Below are 24,661 nucleotides of genomic sequence, written 5' to 3'. Positions count from 1 at the left end.
CTGTCTGCCCAACGTCACGGCAGAGCCAGAGCTGCTCTTCGTCGGCTCACCTGGCTGGGCCGGCCGCCCCGCCACCGAGAGCCCCCCCCCCGCACCCTGTGCCAGAGGCACAGACACCTCCAGGCTTTACAGAGAAGCACCTGCACGTTGAGTGACGGGTGGCCTGGTGGGGAGCGTCTGGCGTGAGAGGAGGGGCAATAAGGGTACATCCCCGAGCCTCCACCCGGGCGCTGCTCCGTTAGGGGCCATGGTGGCTAACGGAAGGTCAGAGCAAGAAGCCGTGGGCAGAGGGCGGGGGGGTCCTCAGTCAGAGGTCAGAGATTGGGCCTGGACGCCCCTCCGTGAGCGAGGGCAGCCCACCCCAGGGACAGAGAAGGTGCCCCGGGACCTCCAGTTCCAGAAAATGTCTGTCAGACCGGTGGGAAGTCTCTGAAATGGTTGGCCATCTCCACCAACATGTCAACGAGGGCCGCCCCCCCACCCCCCACCCCCGGCTGGGTTTCTCTGCGGCTCCTCAGCAGCCCGGTGATCCCCCGACGCTGCCATTTCAAAGACTGACCTTGCTGACACCTCTATCCGTGGGCTCTTCTCTGACTGTGTGTGTGTGTGGGGGGGGGGGGGGGGGCGGAGAGAGGGGAGAGGAGGCTGAGGAAGCTGTGTCCGGCCGCAGTGGGCCCTGGGCGGAGGACGTGGGGCGAGGGAAACCGGGGCATCGCTGGGAGGGAGAGGTGGGCACTGAGGCCGGGCGTGGCGCGGGCCCGGGGTGCAGGGGTGGAGGGCTGGACACAGTTCTTGGGGTACTGCTAGGACTTGACTCTCAGACCCCAGAGGATCTGGGTGGGGCAGAGCTTCATGCCAGCCTTCGGGGGAAGCCAGGGCACGCGCTCACCTCTTTATTACAAGTGCAGCTGGAACTAAATTAGGAGGGAAGACTACACGCTTTGCAAATCTCCTTTGCAAGAATCTGGGGATCAGAGACGCTTGACGGCTGAAATCACTGGAGGCTCCTGAGCTGCGCGGGGAACTGTTGGGCCGTGGAAGCTTCTGGCTGCTGCGCAGACCAGGCCCAGATGGAGCAAACTGTGAGGCTTAATTAGCAGGAAGGTTTCCGCCCCGGATCTGAGCCTCCTTTGGACTCTGAAGGAGGGAAAATAAGGAGTGGCTGACAGCGTTTTCTAGTTTTGTGAAGCTGACCACTAATTTAGTTCGATTCTAATAAATAAATAAAATAAATGGCAGGTCCTAGGACTCTTATTTTTTCCTCCTCTGACAGGCTTTCTAGTATTTTCCTACGGTTAACATTTTACAGAAAGCAGGCCCCTGGCTGCAACAATGCAGATCTTATCTTGCGAACAGTTTCGAGCAGGGCGCAGCATCCTCCGGCTCCTCCGGGCACCGGGAGCCGGCCTGGACTTCAGGACGCGGAGGAGGACTGAGCCACGTAGCAAGGCCGGCCGGGTTGGGGGGCGGGGGCACGAAACACTGAGCTGGCGGCCAGGAGTGAGCGTTGTGTGTTTGGGGACCCGAAAAGGAAAGCGGCTCTTCCGCTCCCTTCCGAGGAGCGTGGCCCCTGGGGATGTGTTCCTGCTGTTCGTTCCCTCCCCTGCGTTCCCCTAGCCCCGTGGTCGGCAAACCGCGGCTCGCGAGCCACATGCGGCTCTTTGGCCCCTTGAGTGTGGCTCTTCCACAAAATACCACGGCCTGGGCGAGTCTATGTTGAAGAAGTGGCGTTAGAAGAAGTTGAAGTTTAAAAAATTTGGCTCTCAAAAGAAATTTCAATCGTTGTTCTGTTGATATTTGGCTCTGTGGACTAATGAGTTTGCCGACCGCTGTTCTAGAAGAAGCTGAAGAGGGCCGCGGTGAAGGAATGCTGCACAAAGCTGAGTGAGGATAGTGTCCAGGAAGGATCGGTGCTTGGTAAACCTTTGGACGAGTCGTTTCTATAAAGCTTTATTAAGACGCCAGCAAGGTCCGCCCCGGGACGGCGGTGACGGCCATCAGGACCCAGGCTGTGGATGAGTCTTCGTGGAGCCGGCATGCCTGCGCGACACTACGAAGAAAAAATGCTGTCACATCCCACCAGCAAGCGTCCAGATGGCAGAGGCTCAGGCGCCGCTGAGACTGCGCAGAGGCTGCGGGGCGGCTGGGCCAGGCCCCTGGACCAGGATGACCGAGGAGATGGGAAAGGGCAGAGGCCAGAGGCCGAGGAGAGCTGTTGAACTTGAGACCGGCTGGGGGAGGGGACCCCCAGAGGGAGGGCCGAGCCCGGAGCTCACACGCGGGTCAGCCACTCACGTGACCACTCGGTGAAATGACCAAGACGTTGCCTTGGGGAAAACCTGGCATAAAAACAGGTGCTGTGTTTTGCTGTGATCGCTGACGTGACCGCCATCGTGCGTCATTGTTGCAGGTGTGTTACGATAAGCCACTTTCATGAAAATAGATACCGAGAAGAAAATTCTTCCCAATCCCTTACAAAGTCAGGGGCTCAGACTGAACCACCCCCAGGTATCCAGTGGCAACGAGGCCCTGTTTGCATGAGAAAACATGACGCGAGCAGAAATTGTGTCCAACATCCGTATTGTGACCGGGTGTGTGGTTCACCGTGAAGCCACTCACAACGATAAACTGTTTATTACAAAGGTCCTCTCTCCGTTCGCTGCCTCGGTTTCGCCGAGTGTTCCAGACACGCTTTGACATGGGGCTGGGAAGCGACCTTGAGCCCCGAGAGCCTCCGAGAGACAGTGTGGGCTCCCGGGCAGGTTTCCGGCGGCCGTGTGTGGCCTGGCGGCAGGGTGGTGGCGGCCGGGGCGGGGAGCGGGCGTCGGGGACGCAGAGGGCTCGCCTCGCTGGAGGTCTAGGCGCTGGGGGCTCGGCCTGCTGCAGGGACCCCGGAGCTGCGTCTGTCTTCTATTTGCTCCGGGTGTGACCCAGCGGAACCGAACTGCAGAGGCCACTGTGAGGGTGTGTGCTGGGTCCCCTCCTGGCACTTCCCGACTTTCCATGCCTCACAGCAGACCTGCTTCCCCCCCCCCGCCAGGTCACTGATTTAAAGGGGGAGGGGGCTCTGCCCGCGGCCGCTGTCCGAAGAAAGCTCGGCTTTGCGGAGGGCAGGTCCCTCACCTGTGCCGCTGGCTGTAGCTGCCCGTGCCAGGCGCTGCGGGAAGCCCAGGCCCTGGCACGATGCTGGGACATCCATCACACGGACAGCCCCGACTGTCAGAGTTGGAACTCAAGCGTGGGCTCCATGCAGGTGTCCCGGCGCGCCTGCAAGGCCTGCGGGCGGGTGCCTGGCCACCCCGGTCCTGGTCCTCCGGGAAGATGCGCTCCTCCCAGGATCCCTCACTAACCGCCAGCTCGGGTGTTTACAGGGCAGGGATGAGGAGGGCAGTCTCTCCTTCTCACACCTGCCCACAGCTCAGAGCTGTCCTACTGTGCGCAGCTGACTGCGGGCTCTGGACGGGGGGAGCTGTGGGGAGCCGGGCCAGCTGCAGGTATGGGGGCCCTGCCCACAGCTCAGAGCTGTCCTACTGTGCGCAGCTGAGTGCGGGCTCAGAGGGGAAGAGCCTGGCCAGCTGCTCATCACCAGGCTGCCTGTCCTGCACTTCCCCGTGTCAGCAGTCCTGGGAACAGGAAATGGCTTGTGCAATAGGAAGGGGGGGAAACTGATGACTGACTGCTTTTGAGCCTGTGGACACATTTTCAGCCCGAGTAGCGATAGGCACACAGCCCCACACACATGTGCACGGGGAGGCCTCGCTCTCTTGTTCTGAACACAGCCCCGGGCACTGGAAGTGGGCTGTGTGCCAGGGTGTGGCTGGGCACCTCACGCCCTCACGCCCGGGGTCCTGACCGCAGCCTTCGGTTGCATTATCGCCTCTCACAGGTGAGAAGAGAGAGGCACGGGAGGTTTCGTGGCGGGACCGAGATCAAACCCAGGACTTCTGAGCTGCTACCCCAGAGCCCTGTGCTCAGAGGCCGCCCCAGGACCAGCAAGCCTTCAGGGTGAATGTTTTAGGGTGCTGTTTCACCCCTTGGGGTTTAAAGACAGCCTGTCCACATCATCGGTGAGAACAGCATTTCTACAGCCTGAGGTATCAGCCCCTCATCTTCTCCCGGGGCAGAAGGGAGCACGTAGACCAGGGGTCTGAGCCTCCGTCCCCCAGGCTCGGGGCTCAGCAGCCCTGACCCCAGACAGCGGGCCGCGGCCGTCCCCCTGGAGTCGACGCTCCTGCGCAGTGACAGGCCTGGTGGCGCTGCTTGGTTAGTGAACGTGTGCCGCCTGTGATCAGGCGCCAACCTGGGGCGTGTGGGAACCTGGCCGGCGGAGGCAGAGGGCACAGTCTGGTCTGGCTGTGGGGCCCTCGAGGCCACGGGCCTGGCGCGGAGAAGGGCTGTGCCTCTGCTCACTGGCGCGGGCGGAGGGAGGCAGCGGGTACTGGAGGGCGCTGGGTGGTGCTGGCCTGTCCGCTGATGGCACAGTTCAGGGGCCTGTCTTTGAACTCTGTGACCCCCAATCTGTTTTCCTCCATTTCACAATTGAACCCTGGACTGTGTCTGCTTCCCGCCTCCCGGTCTTGCTGCTCCTGTGAAGTCCCCTGGACAGAGACAGGGTCCCGGCACCAGCCGGGCCATCCCACCGTCGGTCACAGCTCGGGGTGCGGCGCCCCCGCCCCGCAACCCCAGGCTCGCACTATCAATAGAACCGCTAAACAAACAGCGTGACTCCCACGCATCCCAGACGCGCTAACAGAAGTGTCACTCCTTTCCCTGTACCTTCCATTTCCATCTTAAACAGTGATGCTCACCCACCAGTGAACACCGAGGAAAACAGGGTGTGATTAAGGCCAGTGTGTCACGTTGGTGGCCCTGGGAGATCTGTGAAACGTGACCGCCCCGTCCTCGCAGATGGGCTGGGACGGAGGATTGGGGAACAGGAGGTGCTGGCTCAGCAGTGTTGCTTGTGGCGTTCAGCGAAGGAGCGTGGATGGTGTGGCGGCGGGGGAGGGAGCGGGCGTGGACTTATTTGGTGAGAGATAGAAAGCGTTTCCTTAAGGGGGAGGAGGAACCATGTTGCAGCTCTGGCAGCCACCTAGGAAATCTTCATTAAAATATAAAACAGTGAAACTGGCGAGTTGGTATTTTGCTGTAACTGGGTAAGCGTGACTGGCAGAAATCTTTCTGAACTGGGTTACCTGCCCAAAGAACCTGGGCCTATTTTAGACAAAATAATAATAATAACAACAACAATAACAATAATAACCATGTGAGTTGCAATTAGAAAACACTAGTAAGTTCAGGTTCCATAGACACGAAGACCTGAAATAAACAGCTTCCTAAGCGTGTGTGTGAGCTGCAGGCACAAGGTAACAGGCGGGTGGCTTTCAGCTGGCGTGGCGGGGACACGCCACCGACAGGGGCTGCGGCCCGGTGGGAGCAGGCACGGCACGCCGGTGCTGGTCAGGCGCTCCCGGAGGCTCGGGAAGGGCTGGGCGTGGGGCTAAGAGTGGTCACTGCGCCGGGGGCTGTGGAAATGCTTCCAGATCCAAACGCTGAGGAGGCTGTGCCGGCTGAGCACCAGGGCGGCGAGGAGTCCCTCTCCCGCTTCAGGCCGAGGAGGGGATGCCATCACAGAGGGCCATCCACACCGCTGCGGAGGCGGCCCTCGCCGTGGACACCAGGGCGCTGGCTTTCAGACAGTCCCGACTCGGGACGCTGGGTGCTCTGGGCCTGTTGCCCCGCACGGCGTGTTTCCTGTGGAGGGAGACGGATCTGGCATTCCAAGCACTTCTCAGGAATCACGGAATCGCCCTGCAAGCCGGTTCCCAGGGACACCGGGGGCCCAGCCGGCCCTCCTCCCCCGCCCCTCCTCCTGCTCTGTCCCCGTCGGGAGCCAGGGTTCCCGAGGCCCCTGTTTACTCAGCTCCGTGTCCTGGGCTGTGAGCCGCTTGCACAGCTGCGTGCCCATCCTACGGCCCGAGTCTGTCTATGGGCTTCTCTCTGTGTTTCTGTCGCTCGTTCAAACAAGGGGTTATTGAAAGTCGTTATGTACAAGGCCACTTGTAAAGCGTTTTTAAAGTGAGAGCGGAAGGAGGAGCCTGGATGGACCCTCCAGGAATGTCTCTGCTCCCGGGGGGGGGGGGGGGGGGGTCTCCCACAGGAGGTCTGGCTGCAGTGTTTTAGTGCTCTACTTTTTATTAAGTTGTAATATGGTGTGTGTTTTTAAGGATTTGATTTAATCCTTCTGAAATTATAAAAATGTAACATCTTTCAGTCAAATTTATTTTTCAAGGGAAACAAAAATGCATTAATAAATGTTTTATTTTAATAAGGAGTACAAAGTTGAACGCCGACAATTTTCTAATACATTTCTTATTGCCATTACATCACCATATGTACACAGGGTTATCCTAGACACAGAAATTAAATTACAGCCAAGTCTGCTTGCTGATATGAGAACATCTTACTCAGTCACAGAACTGGAAGAGACTCCCACGATCACTGTGTTTGAGTCTCGGAGAGACCCAGCTGTTTACTCAGTGCGACCGGCTCACGAGGACAGGACCCTCCCAGCGGACCAGCCAGGCCTTGTGCTAGCCGCCAGTCACCTTTCCCGAGATGACACCAGCCGCGTTTCCATGGCGCACAGAGCTTCATGCTGGAAAAGATTCCACATCGCCCTGGGTTAGGGCAGTGGTCGGCAAACTCATTAGTCAGCAGAGCCAAATACCAACAGGACAACGATTGACATTTCTTTTGAGAGCCACATTTTTTAACCTTAAACTTCTTCTAACACCACTTCTTCAAAGTAGACTCGCCCAGGCCGTGGTATTTTGTGGAAGAGCCACACTCAAGGGGCCAAAGAGCCGCATGTGGCTCGAGAGCCGCGGTTTGCCAACTATTGGGTTAGAGCACTGAAGGAGGAAGGACTCAAAGGTAACAGCTCGTGGGGGGCACAAAGGTCACTTACAGGAGGGCCCGCATCGTGCCATCCGTCACTCAGGGCTCGGACGGTCTGGTGTCCATCCTGTCCCCAGCGTTTACCAGCTGTGTCACGAGTCACGTCACTTAGTTAACTCCCTGAGCCTGGACTTCTTACCTAGAAGTGGGGGTAATCATTAACTCAGAGCTGCTGTGCGCGCAGCGGGGTAATTAATAACTGAAGTGCCTGGCCGTTTGCAGGGACTCCAAAATGTCAGTCCTTTTTTGTCTCCCTGGCCCCACTCGGAAGTCTGTTTAGGAAGCGAGAATGTACAGAAACTACTGGGAAAATGCAACGTTCAGGTATACGTTAAATTTTAGTAAGGGAGAAAGGCATTTGATGAACCGTCTAGGACACGAGTAGACAATTCCTTTGCTCCTCAAATGTTTCCTCACCTTACTTGTAGACTAGGAATCAAACGGTTTCTCTTTAACAGGTGAAAAAAAATCGAAGCCCAGATTCGCCCTGAAGGAGCCGGATCCTGAAGGAAAGAAACACCGAGTCGGCCCCATCCAGGGAGCACGCTGGGCTCGGGCTGGCAATCACAGACTGCGGATCGCCTGAAAGGGGATCAAAGCAAAACGCATCTCAATCCGCTCAGATCCCTACAGCCACAGACCGTTACTCCCTGGTTAATGTTTCTGTTTAAAAATGGGAGGAAGGCTGGGTTACCTGGCGCAGGGGCCTGCCTCTGGGCCGAGAAGCGTTTGCCTCTAACGTTTCATTTAGGGTCAAATGCGTGGAAACCTGAGCCGCTCAGTTAACGTGTAACTGCGGTGCCGTGGTGTAAGCTCCACGTCAGGGTCACGTCGGCAACCAGGCCAGTGGCTCACGAAGGCAGCACCGTTGGCATCGGATGGTGGAGGAGCCGCGCCTTGCGTCTGACCAGGGTTGTATTTGCACTATCCGGCTTCAGTGTGCTCACTCACCGAGCCCAGCTGACTATTTTAGTAATTTCCTGGTATCAAAAAAGATTCCTATGTCTTCTCTCGATGAACACTTTAGCTTGACATTGGAAGACGAACAAAATCTGGCACCTACTACTCCCAGAGGAGACGCCTGCCCGAACCCCCACTTTCCCCTTCCCGCATCTCTGCCACCCTGCCTACGTTCCTGCCACCCTCCCTGGGAACTTGGACTGTTCTCGGCCTGAGATGGACTGTGTCCCGAGCAGTCCGGCCTTGGCTCCCCCGCCTGGAACGCGGGGTTCATTTCCATTCCCACAGCATTTTGTCTTCGGCTTTTACCGTTACTAGGTAACTTTCTAAAAATGTATTTTTTTATTATTGATAGTATTACAGATATCTCCCACTTGCCCCCCTCCCCTCCCTCCGTCCCCTAACTAGTTAACTTTTCATCTGTGTAGGACATTAATGCTCGGCTTAGCCCCAGCGTGCCGGGGGGTTAATGACAGGAACTTAAATATTTCTTGAAGATATTCACTTAAAATGTGCCATTTCAGCCTTTTAAATGGACCTATGAGCCATATCATAATTTAAAAGAAGCCTCCAGAAATCTATTAAGACAATAAACAAAGATTTACTTTACAAAGACACTGGGAATGCCCTATTCCCTTTTAGAAAAAGCTAAGGATTGTGATTTTTTGAAAGAACATTTGAGACAAAAAGCCCTCAAACATTGATTCTTAAGTCCAAGGAACATTGGAGTTCCTGTAAGAAATTCATGGTGACGGAGAAACAATGTTTGGGAGGACTGTAATGTTATGTTTTTAGTGTCAAGAATGGCAATAAGCAAATAGAATCAAATGGAAGAGAACTTGTGGTGAATTACTGACGTTAGGTATGGAACCATTTTTAGGGTCAACATATTAGATGACGTCCTTTTTCACAAAAAACATTGTAATAAGGATCTTCAACTGGAATTTCACCCATAGACATGTTCTGTGTACATTGTAACTTGTCAACATCATAATGATATTTGTATAATAATGTCATTCATCTTTCCACATGAATTTTTAGATTTTTAAGCTTTTTGAAGGCAAGTGACGTATCCCAAAGTTGGTGAATTCTCACTGCACGGATACGTTGGGTACCGAGTGGTGTGCTGTGAACCTTGAATGCCTGGGGCAGGAGGGGGACAGAAAAGGGGGGGGACTCTGGTGGTGCCCTGTCTCCAAGGCCAGGCGCCTGGCTCTCAGGCCCACAAGTGTGTGCAGCGTAGACGGAGAGGTGATGTGGGGAGGATTCTGCGTGGCTCCTGGTGCACGACCAGTACCTGATACCATCTTGGAACATATTTTTGATGGTCCCTGCACGTACCACATGCTGTCCTAGGCGCTGGGAGTTCCAAATAGAACAAAATTAAGTCCTGGCTCTCAGGGAGCTTACAGTGTGTGTGTGTGTGTGTGTGTGTGTGTGGGGGGGGGGGGTTGACAGACAAACTTACCCGTAGACAGCATGTGTCAGGAGGAAATAAATGTTATGAAAGGAATTAGGAGGAAGGTAGGCCGACAATGAGGAGGACACGTGTTCACTCCTGCGTGGCTCATCCGGGGGTAACACTCCTGGAGCGGGCTTGCAGGCCTGTGGGCGAGACTGCCCGGAGAGGAAGCACCAAGTCAGAGCCCAGCTGACTCAGGGGGGTGCTCACTTCCCCTTCTCCTGGAGGTTCAGACAGAAAGAGCTGCTTCGGACAGGAAGCTTGGCATAGCTTGTGCACCGGCAACCCCGAGTCCCACCGCTCGGCCCGTTTAAGGATGGGGGAGGGGGCGCCAGGGGCTCCAGCCACCTGGATAGGCGAAGAGGTGGACATCAGGTCAGAAGGTGTTGGGGGTCAGAGCACCCTGGGGCTCCAGGCCTTGCTGAGGTCATTGGAGAGGGGGAACCAAAGAACTGTGAGCAGAGAGGTGAGGGGACCCATCTGAATGTGAAAAGGGAATACGTAGTAACTGTATTTAAGTTGAAAAGGGAATACATAGTAACTCGTCAAATGCTGGACCCGTAAGAGTTTAACACACGGGAAGTGAATACTGCCTAACGCGTTCTTTACCTCGGATCTGGTTCGCTCAGTGAAGAGCGGGTGAGCTCTACGCTGTCCCAGTTTCCATGGGACAAAAATGGTCCAACATTGTCAACAGTTCAATGTGACTTATTGGAGAGGGCGAGTAGAAGGGCAAAGAATGAGGGCTTTGAATAAAATGTAAGTGGATTTGAATCCCAGATCCAGGACTCATGAGCGCGTAGTCTTGGGCCAGTTATTAACCTCCTTCTCCTTGGGTTTCCTGTGGTGTAAAATGGGGATACAGCGTAACCCAAGCCACAAGGCTGAACTGAAGGTGAAGTGAGTCACGCAGTAAAGCATTCAGCACAGGGCCTAGGAGCTCAGGGTAAGAAGTGACGCCATGAAGGACTGAATCGCTAACTTACCACCTGAACCCTTAAAACTACTTACCATGTTGCTAGTTACTGAAGAAGCATACCGACTTTAGAGACAACAGCTTCTAAATCAAATTATTATTTCTTATACCTATACAATTCGTCCTTTAAACAGGTAATTAGGGCGTGAATGTTCTATGGCTCTTAGCGACGGGCAGATGTTGGACAACTTAAAATAGTTGAGTTCAATGGTTTAACTTTGTCTGCCAAGGCAATTCCATTTCCTCTATCAAACCCAGCTTAATTTAGAAAACGAACTCACTGTGTTTTCCAGATGAACAGGCCAGAAGTTACTGGCCACTCCGAGTAGCTTAATGCAATTCAATCTTAAAAGTGTTCCTAAGAATGTGCTTGAAGCAAGTTCACAGTTAACACACAGTAGATACGATGAACAGAAAATCTCAGGGAGTTGTAACTCCCATACGGTCGGTGTGAGAGTAAATAATTTTGTCTACATTATTAATTGCACACGTCATAAAGGGCTTGCAGAAAATGCACATTTAGCAGCTGATACCATTCCAGAGAGGTCTAGATTGCTGCCGCTCGGGAAAGTCTTTCCCAGCCTAACCGGACTGTTGGAAATCCACCTCCCGCCTGCAAAGCCCTGCTGCCCGCCCCAGGCCTGTGTCTGCCCGTTTGCCAATGGAAAGGTTGACTTTCGCTTTTCAGACTGGGCACAGGCGCCTTCTCCACTGCGGCTGCCTGTGATGGTGGGCACCTAGGCCGGCGCCATTCGGGGTCCTCAGGGCTCGGTGCTCACTCGGACCGCGGCCGTGGCTCTCGGGGTAACGGGCTGCGCCCACCACGCACACCCCGCGCCCGGGAGCGCGCCCGCCGCCCGGCCAGGTCGCTGCACGCGCCGCGGCGACGCCGTCGGGGCGCCCAGGCGCGCCCACGCGGGACCCGCCGCCGCTCCGGGACCCGGAGGACGGGTGGGGGAGGGGGCCGTCGTGCGCTCCCACCCGCGACACGCGGCCGCCGGCGCCCCCAGCGAACCGGTCCAGCGGAGGCGACCAGGGCCGCAGACACGTCCCCGCCGCGGCCTGCGAGCGGGGACCCCTCCGCCTCCCGGCCCCGCCCCTCGGGGTCCCTCGGGCTCCGCACCCCGCGCCGCGGGCCCCCCCGCCCCCTCCGGGCGCCCCCCGGGGCCGAGGCCCAGCCCCTCCCGGCCCCACGCAGGCGCGCCAGGACCCTCCCATCCCCCACCGCGCGGGGCCCGGGCGGGGGCGGGGCGACCCTCGGAAGGGGCGTGGCCGCCGGCCCCGACGCGCGCACGCGCTCTCGCCCCTTACGGCTACGTGTCGGGCCACGTGACGACCACCCCTCAAGTCCCCCGTGAAGCAACAGGACGTTAAAAAAAATTAAAAAAAAATTTTTTTGCGGGGCGGCGGGGCGGGGCGGGCGCGGGGAGGCCTTTCAACGACCGGAGTCACGGGAGGAGGATGCGGCCGGGCGGCGGCGTTCGGGGGCGCGTCCTGCGGGGAGTCCCCGTCACCTAACGCCCGCGCCGCCCGCCGCGGCAGCCCCGCCGCCCCCTCCCGCCCTCCGCGCCCGCCCGCCCGCCCGCGGCGGCGACCCCGGCGCGGCCCCAGCGCCCACCCGCGGGAGGAGCCGGCCGGCGGCCCGAGCGGGCGGGGCGGGGCGGGGGAGGAGCGAGCCGCCGGCCCCGCTAACGGCCGCCCTGCGCGGCCCCGCCCGCCGCCCGCCCCCGGCCGCCCCTCCCCCCGCCGCCGCGGGCAGCGCCGCCTGAACTGAGGCGAACTCCGCCGCCAAGTGAGTGAGGAGGAGGCGGCGGCGAGGAGGAGGAAGAGGAGGAGCGCGCTCGGAGCGCGGCGGCAGCGGCACAGCGGCGCCCGGCGAGACCCCGACCCGCGGCGCAGGCGGCGGCCGAGCGGGCGCGACCGGCCAGCGAGCGGCGGCGGCGGCGGCGGCGGCGGCCCGGCTCTTCCTCGTCCGGCGCCGAGCGGCCCGCGGAGACCCGCCTCCCCGCCGCCCCGAGAGGGAGCCGCGCCGAGCGGGCGGGCGGACGGCCCGGAGCCGCGGCGGAAAGTGCCTGCGGGGCGGGGGCGCGCGGTCCGGCCGCCCGGCGCGGGAGCAGCGGAGCGGGACGCCGAGTCCCGAGCGGCCGGCGGCCGGGGCTCCCCGCCCCTCCCTCCTCGCGGGCGGCGGCGGCGGCGGCGGCGGGCGGCGTGCGCGGCGGAGCCTGGAATATGGTCGGGGAAATGGAAGCGAAGGAGAAGCCGAAGCCCACGCCGGATTACCTGATGCAGCTCATGAACGACAAGAAGCTCATGAGCAGCCTGCCCAACTTCTGCGGCATCTTCAACCACCTCGAGCGGCTGCTGGACGAAGGTGCGCCGGGCCCGGGCGGGCGGCGGGCGGCGGGCGGGAGGTCGCGGCCGCGGGGACCCGGAGGCCCGGGCGGGGCGCGGCGGGCGGGCGGGCGGGCGGGCGGGACGCGCGGCGGGGCGCCCCCCGGACCCCCGGCCGGGACCCCGCGCCGCCCGGGCGGGCGCGCTGGCGAGCTCCGCGGGCCTCCCGGGGAGGAGCCCGGCCCGCGCCCCCGGGCGCCTGAAGGACACGGCGCGGGCCGCTCGCGGGGCTCCCGGGGCCGCGGGGCTCCCGGCGCGGGGCCGGGGCGGCGCTTTGTTGGAGTTTGAGCCGCGCGGGCGCCGGAGGGAGCCGCGCGGGCGGAGGACGGGGACGCGGGCTCGGCCGGGGCGGCGCGGCCGGGCCGCCGGGCGCACTTTTGGCCTTTTGTTCGGGGCGGCGGCGCCCCCGCGGGGCCTCCCTCCCCGGGGCGCTGCCCGCGGGCGGCCGCGCGGGCCGAGTTTCGGGCAACTTCGCGGGGCCGCTCGGGACGCGCCCGGGGCTGCAGGACGGGACCCGGCGGCGAGGGGGCGAGAGCGGGGGGCGGGCGCTGCGCCCGGGAGCGCGGTGCGGGAGCCGGGGCGCGGCGGCCGAGGACCCCGGGCTCGGGAAGGGGCCACCGCGGTCTGCGTGACGACCGAGCGGCACGGAGTTGCTTCCTCCGCCCGAAGCCTCGGAGCGGGGCCGGGGCGACCAGAGGGGGAACTGTGTGGGGAACAATGGCCTTTCGGTCCGCACCGGGTTCGGGAGGGCCGCCGCGGGGCTGGCAGACCCCGGCCGTAGGGGTTGGAGTGCCCAGAACAAAAGGCCGGCCGCGTCCGGTGACACGCTCGGAGCGGGCCGGGCGCCGCGGGCGGGAGGGCCGGGCACACGGTGGGAAAGTGCGAAACAGGTCCCGGCGGCCGCGCCGTGCTCGCGGGGGCGGCGCCGGGCCAGCGACCATGTTGGAACGGGCTTCCCCGGCGAGCGGCCCGCGCCCTCCCGCCGCTCCCGGAAAACCCGCTGTCCCTTTAAGGGGGCTCTCCGGTCCTGTGTGCGCTGGCATTTGAAAGATTGTGGAGGCAGAAAACTTTCTGGAATGTCAAAAAAAAAAAAAAAAAAAAAAAAGCTGGAACTCTCCAGCCGAGTGCTTCCCGATGTGAGCGCTAAGGGGCGCCAGTGATTGTTTCACCCGGGAAAGGCTTGGAGCTAAAGGGGAACGCTCAGTCTGACCCACAGTAAATGGAGCTGAAACTTAAATCCTACAGGTCATTTCCTGCCACTTGGTGCTTATGCATGTGTTTACAAACATTGGAAACATTTTCTTTAAAACTGAAAATTGTATCACACAAAAACAATATGCTATTTTTCTACTTGGCATATTTTGGTGACGTTAGAGTTTTAGTAGTATTAATAAAAATTTCTGTTAAGGTTTTTTTTTTCTTCTTTAGAACAGTTGTTTAGAAGGAATCCTTTATGGACGTTAAAATGAAAATAGGCCATGGCGATATTTAGGATTAAAGTTAAATTGCACTCTTTGAATTAAAACCTTGAATTCAATCAAATGGCATGAGGTTATTTTTAAAACACTAGGAAATATTTTCACCTTATGCGTATTATATTAAAAAGTAAGTAACGTGAGTTTCTCTGATTAGCTCTAAAATGCTTGCATATTAATTTACGTTGATCTAAAGCTTCCGATAATTTGGGGTTTGTTCTCTGTTAGAAAGTTTCTAACCTTTGACTTCGATAATTTTAATCTCCTAAATCTAAAATTCCAATTATGTCATTATCTCTAACAAATGTTTGTTCATTTCTCTGTGGCTGGAAATAGTAATCATTTGAGTTTTAAATGCTGGACAAGTAGTTGAGGGTGATACATTTCAAAGAGTACTTTTCGTTTTGTTTGTTTTTAATGTGGTTAACTCCATTAGTCGATCCTGCTTGGGCCTTTTCAGCTCCCAGCAGAAAGATGGCTCCTGTATAGTAGCTGGGATCTACAAAATGGACAGCATAACCTGGGAAGGAAGTTTTGTTTTTTATCAGTCCAAACATGCAGGAAAAGGGGCTATTCTTCAGTGTGGGATAAGCTGCTTCCTGTAATTGTTAGCCTTATTATAAACTTAATTTGACTGAAGAAAAATACTGGTTTCTGAAGTGCATCACTTTTGTTTTTGTGCCGATTATTTAGTTCTGAAATTTGGCAAGTTGTGTTTTATTCCTTTGTGGCCTGTCATTGTCCAAAACAAACTTATCATGACTTCTGTTTGCGATTAGGGATTACATTTCCCTTTGGCCATAGGATTGGCTGAAAAATTCTTTTTAAATTTAGGTAAAACTCTGAATTTTACTTCAGTGATTATTTTAATCACGATATATTTAGTTCCAGTAGGTGTATTTTCTGATAATTAGACATTTTGAGTATTTTGTATTTTTGAAGTTATATTTTAAAACATTTTCCAAAAGGAAGCTTTAAAAATTTTCGCTTGTCCGTTTGAGAATTTTTATTTGGCTGGTTACAGATTTGAGATTGAGGTGTTGTGGATTTTCTTAGTTGATTCATGCCTGAACGCTTTAGACCGTATTTTCATTCCATGCCGAGTTCGCCTTTAGCCTGCGTTTTGACTGTGGACTCTCCCGGGGAGGGTGGAGGGTTGTCAGACTTTCCTCCCAGTCTCTCCAACATGGCTGCTTGTTAAAGTTGTGAGTCCGTTCTAAGTTGGAACCGTCACAGAAGTGTCATATGAATATAAAGGATGTAACTGGAGTTGATAATTCTAGTGCTTAGGAATCTTTTACTGAAGATAGAGATGATTGCAGATAAGACCCAGGTCTTAAAATCTAAACTACTCCCTCTTTGGGGAGTTTCAACGGAACTTTGGGACTATCCATGGGAAAGCAGTTATTATGAGGTGGTTTTTTTTGTTTGTTTTTTGTTTTTTTAAACCTTTGTCATGAAAATGAAACTTAAGCAGCAACAGTACTTGAATGAAAATTCGGTTTTTATAAACTGTTGCAATTTAGAATTGAGAAGAATTTTATTGAAAAATTAAATCAATTTGACTTAAAAATTCCAAATAGGGGAAAATGGAGAGCTAGGGGTTTTAAAATCAGATTTTGAGTTTTTATTTTTTATTTTTTAGGCAGGGAATGGTAAAGCTGTTGGTGATGAAAATTAACATGCATAATATGGTTTATGAGGAAGGCCAATCTAAATCTTTTTGTTGTGAATATCTGAAAGATCAGTGTGTGGCTTAGAAAAAGAGCAAATGTGTTAGATTAGATTCTGCCATTACTGGTTTGAAAAATGCATTTTCATTTTCTCATGCTCTTTTTTTTGGCGGGGGCGGGGGGGGGGTGCAAAAATATTTTAAATTAAAACCTGCTTTGCTAGTTAACATTTTTCCATGGTGTGTATTTCCACTTATTATGCATTCATTGTAGAGTGTATCAAACCCTTAGTTTTCTAACACTTTTTAAGGTGTTTTTTTTTTTTTAAATCTTGCTTGTCTACAAAAATTTTAGTTTAAAATTTAAGTGGCTCATTATTAGTATTGCAAGGCCTCTCGCTATATACATTTCCTATAGTTTTAGGGTTTTCTTTCCAGACGGATTGTTGACAGTAATCAATATCTGTGACAGATTTTACTTAAAGCAATTAATGTATATTCTTTAATCAGTCTGTTTTTTAGGAGCAAAGATTTTGCTTTAGTACACAGTCCTTTGAATTGGTAGTAATAAGAAGGAAGCCAATATTTATAATCAGTCCTTTCCATTATCCCTTTTTCTCCTCTCCCAGGTGTCACCAAATGTATAAAATAATAGTGGTAGTAATTTCTACCAGACCATTTATTCAACATTCATTCTGTATTTTTGAAGCTTAACTCCCCCACAGGCAGAATATGTATTCAAATACTGTGAGGCAGAAGGTGACTCCTTTCTAAAACTTCATCCAGTTTACATGTTTTGTAGCAAAAGCTATCCTCCCAAGGATATCATGTGATGGAGTACATAGAAATAGGTCTCTCTGCTAATTGCGTTTGCAAGTCTGTTTGGTATGAGCACTTTTCTGAAATGGCTTTGGGAATATCAGTGAAAACAAGTTGACTTTTTAAATATTTTGCACACGTATTTCTGTTATTAGCTTCTCACTAAATCATTGTCCTGAAGCTGATTGAAGTGCATCATTTTTCCATAAGGACAAACGGTTTTGATTTGCTTCTTAAGGGAAGATAGATTGCTGCAACGAAAGACACCAGTATCATAACCCCATCCCTGTGCTTTGACCTTGTCTTTATTGAGGCACGATACTCCTTTTTTGAGGCCAGTAGACTTACATCTGTAAGGTTTTTGTTTTGCTTTTTTGTTGTTGTTTTTGTTTTTGAGAATTATACCAGTTTAATCATAGGGACAGTTTTTAATAATCTGGAATGGAACTACATTTTAATTTACTTGAGAAGTTCCATGTAGTTAATACAATTTGTTTAATTTATGGTGTACTTACAAGTAAAACTTGTTTTTCTCTGTTGGAGATGGAAAATGCTGTGCCATTGTTGGTTATATTTGTTGATAACATAAAAACAGCCCACCAAGCAACTTTCTGTTGCTGGTATGCCAACTGTTGTGAAGCTAGCCAAGGTCTATTTTATGGCCATCGGTAGGATTAGTGCCTGTGCCTGTGTAAGAAGTCATAATTGGAATTATGTATCAGTTTTTTATTTACATGGTGACAGGACTTAATTATTCTTGGACCCCTCTATTTTTTGACATTAAGGCAGTTCATTGTGAATTTTAAGTGCAATAAGTTATTTTTCCCTTAATGAGAACTTTTAGGGAATGCTTATACCCCTTTTAAAAATGGACATTTCAGTTTTGGGGCCCAAAATAGCTACATTGTTTGATGTCCAAGTAACATTTTTTACAGCTATATTTTATTTGTCAGCAAAAATAGCATCAAAGTTTTCAGTGTGAGTACAGCTTGTTAGTTTTATGAAATGTGACTGGGGCGGGGCTAAATATATTAATACTTTTCCTCTCACTTTCTAAGTTCTAGTTGGGCAAATCAAGCTAAGAGGCATTACCAGGAGACAATCAGGTTTTAAATACATGTGTATGGGAAATTCACATGAGCATGAACATTCCAGAGACAGGGAGGCAACATCGGGATACACATTTGGACATTGGGAGACATTCTGGACAAAGGAGAAAAGGGGGGAAGGTGGGATATGAGGTTTCAGAGTGAGACTGGGCCATTTACAGGTAGTTGAGGAAGAGCTGAACACGCACGGCAGGGAAATTCTTACAGGCACCTCGGAAACCATGGCACACGGCCTGTCTAGCTAACGGGTTCCTGTCTGGAGCCCCTCTGTTGACCGCACTTGATTTAAATGAGGCTCAGGCTGCACCCTACGATGCCCTCCCTGGAGCAGGTTTTTATTCCGAATCTCTTGGGCAGCAAAGAAGGGAGGGCAAAGGTTCTTTCTGAGTCTCGTTTCTTAATAACCAGCTTCAAATCAATATCCCCGAAGGCAGCTGCGGGGGGCAAAACGTTGGTTCCTTTCAGCTGTAGATACAACCCAAGTCTGTGTTGGGTATTACTCTATGTAGTTATCATGCTTAACATTGTGATCTTACCTTTTTTTGTCTGTCTACCCTGTTAAAATTAGTTTCTTGAGGGTGCTCACCTCAGCCTGTGACATGTACACTCTCAGATGTTTGTTGAATTAATAAATTAGGTTGACACTATATATTTTTTTTATTTCTAGTTTCTCTAAAAAATATGGGACTAAGCAAATTGTATAACAATTGGTGATGGTTTTGGCAATTAGAAAAAATGACTTTTTTTTCTTAGAAATGACATATTTTAGAAATCTTACAATATTACTTGCAGTACTTGACCTCAAGGAACTTAATCTTGATTTTACTTTGCTACCATTGGTGTGAATGAGAATTAGGAAGATAAAATCACTTAAGTAGTAGTTTCTAGCCAGTCCTTCTACAAAGTATGTCATTCCATAAGTAGAGACAGGCTCTAAGTGCCCATTTCAGTTGTTGAAAGTTTTGTCATTTATGGAATTCTATAGATAAGCGTTTTCCCTAGACAGTTGCCTACAAATGTCAACGTTCAACCGATATGTAGGTCTTGTACTCTGTGAAAAGCACAGTAAATAGGAAAGGTGCCCCTCTGTAAGTGCTCCTTTGATGTATTCAGGATAAAAAAGGACTATCTGAATGGTTTTAGTTAGAAGAAAGCTGAGTTTAAACTCATGTGGCAGTTACAGTAATTAAACACAATACCAATTTTTTAAAGCATAGGTGTTTCAAGCTAATTTGAAACAGTGCTATTACTTAGAAAATAAATTGAAATTTTCAGTTAACCGAAACTTAACCCTTTTAACTCTTTGCACTCGCTTGCTTTTTTCTCGATTCCTTTATTCTACTCGGGATTTAATTTTTTAAATGCCCCAGATTTTACGAAGCGTGGCAGTAGAATAAAAAAACTGGAGTTTCTTTTCATACAAACTTATTTATTTGGATTTTTTTTATATTTCAAATTATTGATACATTCAAAGAGTAATTTTAATCTCGTCATCTGAGTGCAAAAGGTTAAAAGGAGTATATTTTTCTGCTTTAGTCTTAACTGTTTTAAATAGTCATAAGTGTTTAACAATATTGTACTAGTTAAGTGATTTGTGCAGAATTCTTATAATTAACAACTTAATGTTTTCACCATTTCTTTCAGTTTCCTGAGGCAGAAAGTTAGTTTGAAAATCCATCCATCCTATCAGTGTTTATGTTTGTAATGCTGCTTCATATGTTGATTCTAAACTAGTTTTATTAAACTGAATTTTGTGACTTGGATCAGTTTGCTGTACCATTTCTATTACATTATTTATGATAAAGCAGAATTTGTCAGTTTGGATGCTTTTCAAGGGTATCGAAGTGTCAGGAAAACAACAAAATGCAAAGGTGGGCCCATGTTATATGGCATGGAAATAAAGAAGTAAGGGCATGTGTGCAAGCGTACATGTGTGTACTGGGGACCGTGCAGTGGGTGTGCACTCACGCTGGCCTTGAAATCCTTGGGAGTGGGTGCTGAGGATGGCGAAGTTCCAAAACAAGGTAGGCTTTGGAAGTTATGAATATCTGCATGGCCCCAGGATTGAAATGATTATACACTGAGTGGCCAGATTATTATGATCTCTGAACGCATAGTAATCTGGGCCACTCAGTGTATATCAACAGTGAAAAGGGGAATGGGTCTTAAGTAAACAACTTGCTTTTTGTTTAGTGCAGGACAAGTTGTTGTAAGGGCATGCATGATCCCTGGTCAGTTACAAATTATTGGGGGAGCCCTTGACTTTTGAGCTAAATTAACAGATTAAAATATATCGGAAAATTGAATATAAAAATATGTAAGTTACATATATTTACTACATTTAAGAGAAGTGGGAAAATGCAATGCAAACTCATTTTTTATTTGTAGCCTTTTCATTACCTCTTAATGTCATAATATTTTATGGGTTCTCAAAAATGCTTTATAAAGAGTATATATATGAAGAGATGTATATATGAAAAACTGAAAAGTAATAGGAAAGGTAACTTTTAAAAGGAAAATTAAAGTCATGGAAGATCATGGGATTTCAGAACTGCAAGGAACCTGAGAGTCCTGGGATGCTATTCTCATTTCACAGGTGCAGGACCGAGGTCTAAAGAGGTTGTGACTTGTCCAGATCACAAGGCAAGGTAGTGTCAGCTGGAGCTCGATGCTCATGCTGCCTTCTGATCTGTTTGTGAGTGTGCCTGCCGCGCTAGGTGAAACGAGAAGAAACACCCAGAGGAGTGCCATGTGCTAAACACTGCTGAGGCCTCAGGTTGTGAACACGAAGAAACGGCAAATGGGGGTTTTCTTAATTCTGTGATCTGTGGGACTTGAGGAAATGCTGATCAGATTCTTGGATTAGAATGTAGTTTTTTTTAATGGTAAATTTTTATAGTTAAGAGGCTAAAAGTGAAAGTAAAGGCATTTTTAGAGATTTAAACTCATTCACTTAAAAGTTCTTAGTAACCAAGGGATAGTCTTAGCTCTTTAAATAATATGGTGCAAATAAATTTAGTATTGTGGCTGTTGTTATTACTACAGTAAGTATTTAATTTAATTAACTATGCAAGGGGAAATTTAACATTCTGACTGGAAGATTTAATGTAGAGATTTAACATTGATTGCTAGGTGATTCAAGTCATAAGGTATTATACTTGCATCAGTTTAGGTTAGTGTGGGGTGGTAATAGCCCAGTGATTTATCAGGCAGCAACTTGGAAGAGTGACCGCTAGGAGGTGGATGATGCTGAATTGAGTAGAAATGGGAGCTGCCCTAGGAATCCACTGCATCCATTCCTGATGCCTGCATCTGAAGCATGGACTGTTTCTTTCAAGTATGTTCAAAACAAGTATCAAGTACCGTTCTTTGCATGCTGTATTACAGTCGTTGTATCCCTCTGATAGAATCGATGCTATGTGATGGCAGGTGAATAAAATTTTTAAGAAGAAATAAAAATGTCAAATCAAGGCCAAATACTGTTACTCTGTAATAAACTATACCTAATCCTCTACTATTGCTGTTGCAACTACCATTATTGCAGTTATGCTCCCATTGTGATGACAGGCATTCAGGTGTCAATTCTGTAGATGTGTGTATACATGTGTACACACGTGAGCCAGCATACGGATGAAAATGAATTTGTGTTTGTTTACATGTAGCAAAGTGGTAAGAGTTTGTGTTTTTTTTTGACTAGCAGACCTGGGTTCTAATCATGACTTTGCAGTTAGCTAATTAGTTGGTGACCTTGGACAAGATATCTAACCTCAGTTGCCCTGCTAACCTCAAATCAAAGTACTCAGAGGCTATAGAGTATCCTATGCATAAGAGTTTCTCACTATAAGGTAGCATGTTTTTGATAGGACTGATAATCAGATAAAGGAATTTGTAGAGCATAAGAAGAAAAAAGAGGTTATTTTTCCATATGTGCAGGAGAATCACGACAGTCATTCAGATAGTTCAGAAGTCACTTTGAGCTGAAGTTTCTATTTCTAGTAAGGTTATTTTGAGAAGTGGAACCTGAGTTGGTGTTAATACTTGGTCGGATTTAATGAGTGAATGGGAGGGTGGAAGGAAAGTGCAGTAGTGTCAAACAGTGGTAATGGGAAATTGAAAGACTTTCAGGAATGGCAAATGCATGTGGAGAAGTAGAGCCAGAAGACGAGGTGAGAGCTATATTGTAGTGGACCTTGAGTGCCAGGATGAATAGTGTACATTTTATTCTGAGTTTTGAAAGGAACTACTGAAGGCTTAGATTATATCAGGGTGTCATAATGGCTCTGGGAATAAACTAACAACAGTGGGGAGAGTAGCTCCAGCAGGGTGGCTCTCTCTGTTGGAGTATCGTCCCGTACAATGAAAGGTCACAGGTTTGGTTCCCCATCAGGTCAGCTACCCAGGTTGCAGGTTCAATCCCTGTTCTGCGCCTGTGGGAGGCAACCAATCGATGTTTCACTCTCACATTGATGTTCTTTGCTCTCTCTCCCCTTTTCTAAAATCAATAAAAACATGTCCTCTGTGAGGATTTAAAAAAAGTAAAAAGTTATCTTAGAAAAAAAAGAGTATAGAATATATGGGTATATGGGTTCAGAAAGTAGAAATTGGACACTGAAGAGCTAAGATAAAATGTTAATAAAAATATTTATATTTTAGGTTTAAACTCTACAGGTTTTTAAGAGATGTACTTTAAGTAAAATAAACATACACACATTGTTTATTTCTTATCCACAGATTCTGTATTCATACTGCAGTATTAAGGATGTGGGGCTTATTTAGCTGCCAGCTCAATTTTTGGTTACTTAGATTTGAGCTTTCATTTCTCTGAATTAAAGAGAATTGAAGAAATTCTTGGTTTGAGGGGATTTTAGGAATTCATAGATTAGTTTTGACTTGGAGAAAATTCTGTCCCAACCTCACTTATCTATTGTGAAATCTGTGTGTTATAAAGTACAATGTAGACTTTCTGAGAACGTTATACTACACTCATCATCCATTTTACTTTAACCATATTTATTTTTTAATGTTTATTGTTTTAAGTCATCTTTAAATGCTAACATTTTCCTACATAGTGACATCACAGAGCAAAATGCATTAATCCTACGTGTGGCGTAATAACCCGTCCATATTCAGATTTATGTAGTTTGTCCCTAAAATAGAGCTGGCTTGTCTGAACCAGAAGCTTACTGAGGACCACTCATTTAATCTGGTTCTTAGGACTGTAAGTCTCAAACCTAGAGCCATCTCTTTTCTGAACTACACTGATACACTTCCTTGCCATTGGGGCTTGTCTCTTTGTGCCCTGTGCATACAGTACTTTGGAAGTTAGGTCTAAAGCAGTGATGGCGAACCTATGACACGCGTGTCAGCACTGACACGTGTAGCCATTTCTGATGACACGCGGCCGCTGAGGCGGCCGCATGCCGAGGATGAAACATTTGTGAAATCATGTTTTTTCCTCAAAGTGACACACTACCCGAGTTATGCTCAGTTTTTTTTGGCGAAGTTTGACACACCAAGCTCCAAAGGTTGCCCATCACTGGTCTAAAGGAATGAGTAGGTTCAGGCAGCACATCATAGGTTATTGTGAAGTTGGGTATTGTTTAAAAGGTAAAGCCTTTTTTTTTTTTTTTTTTTTTTTCACCAGCAGGCAGTATATTGCTATCCTATCTAATAAAAGAGTAATATTTGGATTGACCATCATTCCAACACACAAGATGGCTGCCCCCATGTGGTCAAAGATCCTGCCCCCATGTGGATACAAGATGGCTACCACAAGATGGCCAGCAGGGGAGGGTAGTAGGGAGGGACCAGGACTGCAAGGGAGGGCAGTTGGGGGGTGATCAAGCCTGCAGGGGAGGGCAGTTAGGGGTGAACAGGCCGGCAGAGGAGGGAAGTTGGGGGTGACTGGGCCTGCAGGGAAGGGCAGTTGGGGAGGACCCAGGCCTGCAGGGGAGGGCAGTTGGGGGGGGACCAGGCCTGCAGGGGAGGGCAGTTGGGAGGGACCAGGCCTACAGGGGAGGGCAGTTAGGGGTGACCAGGCCTGCAGGGGACGGCAGTTAGGCATCAATCAGGCTGGCAGGGGAGTGGTTAGGGGGTGATCAGGCTGGCAGGCAGAAGCGGTTAGGGGCAACCAGGAAGGCAGGCAGGCGAGCAGTTGGGAGCCAGCAGTCCTGGATTGTGAGAGGGATGTCCCACTGCCCTCGAGGGGTCCCAGATTGGACAGGGTGCAGGCTGTGCTGAGGGACACTCCCCCTCCGTGCATGAATTTCGTGCACCGGGCCTCTAGTTCTAAAATAATTTTCCAATGGAAAAGCCAGATAGATGCTTATTCTTATTAATTGTTGGTTGGTTCTCAAAGTAAAATTGATTTGCTAGCTGTCTCAAATGGTGACTAATGACTTTTTTCTTTCAAGATCATATGGCAGGGTCTCTCTTTTCTGAATCCAGCACGGAAAGAGATGATCCGGTTCTTTGAGTAGAGGGGCTGGGGATTGAGAAATAAAAGAGACAAGACACAGAGATGGAAAAAGCTGGGACCGGGTGGACCGCTGCCCTCTTCTCATGGAGAGACAGTGACCCAGAGCCAATGCAACGTGTTTTATACCCCCAAATACCTGGAAGTTTCACCAAAAGTCAAGACAAAGGAGATTATTTGCGTTCTTGAGTAGGCCTGGGTCCTATTCATTCCTGGTGCTTGACTGGATTTACATATCAAAACCCACTCCTGGACACCTGGGCAAAGATAAGAGTCAATGCTGAGAACACATTTGGCAAAGCGTGTTCCCAGGGCGTGGCTTTGCCAACGCCACTGGGTTCTGCTGACAATAATTAAAGAAT

At 50.5% G+C, this 24,661-nt stretch overlaps 1 protein-coding gene and 1 long non-coding RNA gene across 7 annotated transcripts in view; one reads left to right on the top strand and one right to left on the bottom strand.

Annotated features, from left to right (window-relative positions):
* Positions 1 to 6,406: 6,406 nt before the first annotated feature.
* Positions 6,407 to 8,056, bottom strand: LOC307104877. Its single transcript, XR_013813941.1, has 3 exons — positions 7,378 to 8,056; positions 6,971 to 7,099; positions 6,407 to 6,658 (listed from the first exon to the last, which is right to left on the bottom strand). It is a non-coding gene; the product is annotated as an uncharacterized lncRNA (long non-coding RNA).
* Positions 8,057 to 12,073: 4,017 nt separating this feature from the next.
* The window catches only part of QKI (QKI, KH domain containing RNA binding), a 131,467-nt gene continuing 118,879 nt past the window's right edge, over positions 12,074 to 24,661 (top strand). For 3 of the 6 annotated variants that reach the window (XR_013813999.1, XM_079780680.1, XM_079780679.1), the window contains exon 1: positions 12,078 to 12,729. Coding sequence is in view for 5 of the 6 variants with exons in the window: in XM_079780680.1 (XP_079636806.1) it covers positions 12,588 to 12,729 (142 nt within the window). In the remaining variant the exon portion in view is untranslated. Of the gene's footprint in view, positions 12,730 to 24,661 lie in introns of all 6 variants that reach the window. The other 3 variants (XM_079780678.1, XM_079780677.1, XM_079780676.1) reach the window with 2 other exon arrangements.

The sequence above is a fragment of the Cnephaeus nilssonii genome (genome assembly GCF_951640355.1).
Source record: "Cnephaeus nilssonii genome assembly, chromosome: 9".
Taxonomy (NCBI): domain Eukaryota; kingdom Metazoa; phylum Chordata; class Mammalia; order Chiroptera; family Vespertilionidae; genus Cnephaeus; species Cnephaeus nilssonii.
This window is presented reverse-complemented; position numbering and strand designations above follow the sequence as displayed.